This window comes from Eublepharis macularius, chromosome 14 (genome assembly GCF_028583425.1).
Source record: "Eublepharis macularius isolate TG4126 chromosome 14, MPM_Emac_v1.0, whole genome shotgun sequence".
NCBI classification, from domain to species: domain Eukaryota; kingdom Metazoa; phylum Chordata; class Lepidosauria; order Squamata; family Eublepharidae; genus Eublepharis; species Eublepharis macularius.
Window position 1 is genome coordinate 47,305,983 of NC_072803.1, and position 5,988 is coordinate 47,311,970.

General features: G+C 43.9%; 1 protein-coding gene across 1 annotated transcript; it reads left to right on the forward strand.

The window, feature by feature from the left end:
* Positions 1 to 796: 796 nt before the first annotated feature.
* Positions 797 to 5,646, forward strand: LOC129342417 (uncharacterized). Its single transcript, XM_054998173.1, has 2 exons — positions 797 to 968; positions 3,941 to 5,646. The coding sequence occupies exon 2, from the start codon at positions 3,996 to 3,998 to the stop codon at positions 5,277 to 5,279; it is 1,284 nt and encodes a 427-aa protein (XP_054854148.1). The 5' UTR covers positions 797 to 968; positions 3,941 to 3,995; the 3' UTR covers positions 5,280 to 5,646.
* The last annotated feature ends 342 nt before the right edge of the window (positions 5,647 to 5,988 follow it).

Consider the following 5,988-nt stretch of genomic DNA (forward strand, 5'->3'; position numbering starts at 1 on the left):
GAAGACAGCAGCAGCATGTCCTTCATTAGCAATGAAATAAATTTTGCTGTTTGGGAAGGAAAAGGAATGGGGTTAAAATACTTTAGAGCTGCTCCGCTTCTGGTCAATGGGAAGCATGTGCTTAATTAGTAGCTCTGCTGATTTTGGCATGTGTTGGGGCAATTGTGCAAAGCTCATTATCTGACGTTTTAAAAGCAGCTGCCTCCAGGGTGCCTTGCTGAAGTTCTGAAGTGGGAGGTATTCAGCTTTTGCTGGAAAACAATGTGGTTTCCCCCGGAGGTGAGTTGGATGTGGTGGGTGGGAGAAACCGACCGAGTGACTGCACTGCAGCCTGTAGTTGCTTGCTGTTTATAACTTGCTTCTCAGAGGTTAGTTTTGACATTTCGGAAGCACTCTCCAGAACAAAACTTTGGCAAGCCCTGATTTGGTGGCATGGGGATGAGAACTGAAAACTGAGCTTCAGTAAAACGTCATACATAGAACTGGTAGCTTCCATAAAGGACCCGCTTGTTCCTTTGTGCCTTCAACAGCAGTTTCATCAGCAGATGTGAATAGGGGCTTGCATTTCTCTCTATCGCCCTGAAATGCTTCTGTTGCTGATTTCTGCAGCTGGAGTCAATGTTAAAGGTACAGCAGCCAGCTTGGCTTTTTTCCCCCTTGGACCACCCTCCTCCTCTGATGGCCTCATTTCACATGTGTCTTTGATCTGCATATCTGCCTTGTGCAAGAAGCAATTTGCAAATTGGCTGTTGCATTTGTATTTGCTTTCTCTTTAAGCAAAAGATTTGATCATGTTGGACCAACCTCCCAATAATTTAGTGTTCTGCCTGCTGCCATCTAGACATCTCTGGGAGCTTCAAGAGCAGTGTATGATGGAGGCATCATCACAGATGTGCTGTTGGATGTCCAGAGGTTTCCACTCTCATCCAATGTAGTCACCTTAGATCCAGAAACCAATGTTGCTGTGGGTAAGTGCCCAGCAGGTGCCTAGTACTGCCCAAGACTGGCTTTAACAATTTTTAAATTGCACAAAGAGTGCAATTTTCAAAGGGGGCAATTATTTATATAAATAACCATTTGTGGACAGGTGGCTTGCTTGCCATGATCTTAAAAAATCCAAGGTTGTTACTTTTTAAGCATAATTTACCAATGCAGGTGGCCCAGGGTGGGAGAGATAGTGATGTAGATGGCAGCTGGCCTGTTTCTCAATAGCTGCTGCTGACAATGCAATGGGCTGTATCCTGGTATACAACTGAGAAAGTGTAAAAAGTGTTCCTTGTTCCAGACAATAGATTCATGGGGCGGGGGGGGGGGGGCGGGTTAAGCTCACCTTAGTGTGCTTTGAGTACCATCAATATAAGCAATTGATTCATTCCCAAGGTGGACGGGGAATTTTTTTTTTTAAAAAAAGCAGGAGGCCCACGAGACTCACAGGGCTGGGGATCCCACCCCCTCACTCCCCCACAGTTACTCCCAGCAAAAGCACCTCTGCCTGCTGGTTCACACATTGTGGGAGTTCCCCCTCCTCCTTCCTCCCATGGTATTGCCAGCTTTGCCTGCCTGCAGCATCGCCACCTACCCACCTGGCTCTGCTACAGCGCCACCACCTTCACCTGCCTGCTTCGGGCATCCTCACCTGGCTCAGGTGGCAGTGGAGGAGGCCATCAGTTCCGTGTCTTCCTCCTCACCCACCTGCCTGGCTCACACAGCAGTTGCATCTCCTGCTCTGCCCTCAAAATCAAAACTGGGATTTTGCAGTGTGGCATAGTAAGATGTCAGGCTTTCCCAAAAAAGATACGTTTTTTCTTTTTTGTATTTTTCTGCAAACTTGGGGGAATAAGTCCATTTTTTAAAAAAATCCCTTCTATTTGTAATTGGGCCCCATTCTTTTTTTTTTTAATCCAGATGTGATCCAGATTCAGAATTAGATATTGGATGCTTTGGAAACGGTAATGATATAAGGCCAAAACTTACCTCCCTAAACAATGGATAGCCCATACTCAGCCTATGGAAATATATGTCCTTTACAATCCCAGAGGTCTTGGCAACATCCAACATATTTATTTAACAGAGTCCCTTCATTGTGTTCTTTTAGAATGGAGGAAAAAGACCCTTAGACATATTTAAGCCCTTCAGAAGTCATCAGCCTATTGTTGACCTCAAATCCTAGGTCTGACCCAGTTCCTTGAAATTCATGAGATCGTGTCTGGTAACTACTTACTTATGTGTTTGGTTTGTGAATCAGTAGCTTGTATTTGTGAGCAGACATCATGGACTGGGACTTCTCTGCTTGTCACTCCAGCCCCAGCCAATAAGGACCACAAAACTGTGTTCCTGGTATTCAACTATTTTCAAAATACAACATGGGGTGGCCACAAAGTGAGGAGGAATTAATAAAAATTACCACCCTGTCTTCTAAAGACAAAAGTGTCATTTAGAACTGCATGGCTGGATACAAGCATGTTTGTTTCATCTCTTCACCTGTCTTTTCCATTGACAATCCCCAGTACCAGATCTGCGACCCAGTCCTACTCAAAGGAGGATATTTCTTTTGGATTCTGCCAACTCTAGTTTAGAAACATTCCTTGTATGCCACTGAGTATAGGACTATCCTGAAGAAAATTTAGCAAAGTATAAGCACTATTTAAAACTAGAGATCCACATTCAAAGATCTGACTGGTTAATTCAGTGTGACACTGGCCGCTTCTGCACGGCTTACCTGAAGCTGGGACGTTGCGGAACATGCCGGCAAAACCATGAAAGATCGCGTTTTCTTACGCGAGTTTTGCGCGACATCGCTCAAAACTCACGCAAGAAAATGCGATCTTTCGCAGTTTTGCCGGCATGTTCCGCAACGTCCTGCAACGTTCCGGCTTCAGGTAAGCCATGTGGAATCGGCCACTATCTTGCACATACACATTCCAAGCTCCTTGGTTTCTCTGGCACACAGTACCCAGATGAAAGGTTCTCCACCTGGTTATTGCTATCTTGTCTGCTGCATACAGTTCCTTGTTTCCCTAACCTATGTACAAATTAATTTCCTAACTCTATGCCTGCTTTGTTTCCTGTTTTCTTGAATTTATCATGTCTGTGTTCCTTTTCCTCAGGTCCACTGTGAGTTCCTGCCTTGCATTGGGTTCACTTATCACCACCACCACTGCCTGGCCTGAGATGATGAGGTCTCTGGTCACAGAGTTTTTCTCATACCAGTATATCTGTGGCTGTCCCCAGGGTTTTTTTTTCTGGGAAAAGAGGTGGTGGAACTCAGTGGGTTGCCCGCACAGGGGGCAACTCTTGGCGGGCGGTGGTGCCCCTGGTACCACATGTACGCACACAAAGTGCACACATGCTCCGAGGGTCAATGATGTCACTTTGGGTAAGCTGGAACAAGGGGAGAGTTTTTAAAAGTTTAAATTGCCCTCGGTGAAAATGGTCACATGGCTGGTGGCCCCACCCCCTGATCTCCAGACAGAAGGGAGTTTAGATTGCCCTCTGCGCCACTGAGCAGTGCGGAGGGCAATCTAAGCTCCCCTCTGTCTGGAGATCAGGGGTTGGGGCCACCAGCCATGTGACCATTTTCAAGAGGTTCCAGAACTCCATTCCACTGCGTTCCAGCTGAAAAAAATGACCTGGCTGTCCCCATTCCTAACAATGTATCTCATACTTCATCATATGCCAACAAAGTTTTTCTGACCGGTATTCAGTTTACTATATGTTACGAATATGATTCTATCTTTCTTCCAAGGAGCTCGGGGTGGTATACACAGTTCTATTCTCCTCATTTTAAATTCCAGTCCTGAACTTTTTGTTTTCAAAAAACAAGCATGTGTTAAGGCTACCAATAGCACAGTCAAATTCAAAAGTCCTTTGTTTTCTCCATTTATGTCTTTTCACTGCTATCCAATTCTCGTAATCCATTTTGTGTCTCCCCCCCATCCAGCTCCAAAGCAGCTTCCAGATGTTCTATCCTGAAGCCAACTGACTAAGAGACTGAGATGCCTTGGAAAAAATCACACCTTGTGGCTGCTGTTTGCATTGCCACCTGCACTTCAATATTGACTCTTTCCTACCTCCAGAGAAGAAAACTCTCTTCTATGTCCATGTCAGAAATCAAGCTCTGCCGAGGGATTCCTACCAATAACACCATCACACCTTTAAGAGATAATAAAACTTTCATCATCGCTCCATACTTTGACAACAGAAAGAACAAAATGACACGAGTGATTGCAATAATCCACCACAAAGACATCAAAGAACTTTACTGCTGGTTCTGCCACCCATCCAGTGGTGAAATATACATCTCCAAGGCAGAAATAGATGTCCATCCTGATAGATTTGACTTCCCATATGGTGCCACGGACTTGCACTGTCCAGAACCGAAAGACTGGGAACCACACTATGTGTCAATACATTGGTCTCCTAATGGGAATATTGATCATCTACCACTTTTTGAAATAAAAAACCGTGAACCTGAAGGTTTTCCAGTGGAATTCACAGTGTGCATCTCCACCATGTTTGGAGAGTACAACAACGTCCTGCAGTTTGTGCAGAGCATGGAGATGTATCGAATCCTCGGGGTGGGCAGAGTGGTGATCTACAAGAACAGCTGCAGCACACTGATGGAAAAAGTGCTGGGTTTTTATATTGCAGAAGGAGTTGTTGAGATCATCCCCTGGCCCATTGATTCATACCTCAAGGTCTCTTCTTATTGGCATCATTCAATGGATCCCAAGGACATTGGTTACTATGGGCAAATCACAGCCTTGAATGACTGCATCTATCGCAACATGTACAAGAGCAAATATGTGCTGCTAAATGACATGGATGAAATTATTCTCTCAGAGAAATATCCAGACTGGAAAACCATGATGCAGGACCTTCAGAGCCAACATCCAGAGGCTGCTGTTTTCCTCTTTGAAAATCACATATTTCCTAAAACTGTATTTACACCCACTCATATGTTCAACATCTCTTGGAATGCAGTACCAGGAGTTAACATACTGCAGCATGTCCTCCGGGAACCTGATCGGAAATACATTGTTAATCCTCAGAAAATGATTGTAGATCCAAAGAAAGTGGTTCAGACATCTGTCCACTCTGTTCTCCAGGCCTATGGGGCCAGCATACATGTTCCAATGGATGTTGCCTTGGTTTATCATTGTCGAACTCCCCTTCAAAAAAATCTATCTAGACGTCTTCTAATTAAGGACACAACTCTCTGGAGATACAATATGTCATTAATTGGAAATGTCAGCAAAGTTCTAAATCAAATAGTATAAGAATAAAGCGGAGCAAGCCCAAACTGGTGGTGATATCAGCTGGACCAGACAGTGAGGCAGAGCCACTAAGTCAACATAAGGATCTGTTGCAAGGTCCGAAGAAAGAATAACTAAGTATATGATGCCGCTAAGTCATGTAAATTGATTTTTTCCCCCAACGGACATACTATTTTAGCTCTGAAATAATCTGCCAGTGGTGTCTCCTATCCCAACAGTCCAGGGCACTTTTGTGAATGTTAATTATGCTGGCGAATGATTCTTTGTGAGGTACTAATGCAGGGGAATGGGCTGCACTACAGAAACCAATAGAAAAAATAAGGGGAATGCTATTTGATAAGAAGTTCTATATGGACTAAAGGAAGTCAGAAGCTCCAGGTTTTTATGTAAACCCTTGACTGTTGAGATGACAGAATGGAAGTGGATTCAGGCATAAACTGGATTTTTGTGGCCTTGTAAAGTTCTTTGTTTTAGGTTCAAGTTTTTTATCACAGGGAGTGATGTGTTATGGTAAAGCAATAAAGTAATTTTGTGTCGTTAGAAATTAAACAGAAGCAGGGGCACTGAAGGGACAAAATGGCTGACTACCTTCTGCACTTTTTGATAAACTGGTTGGAGAAAACTTCTATAATGGCAATGCAATTCAGATTATTCTTAGAGGAACTTAATAAAGACTCTATTGTTTCTTGACCTAAACAACGGTGAAGCATTT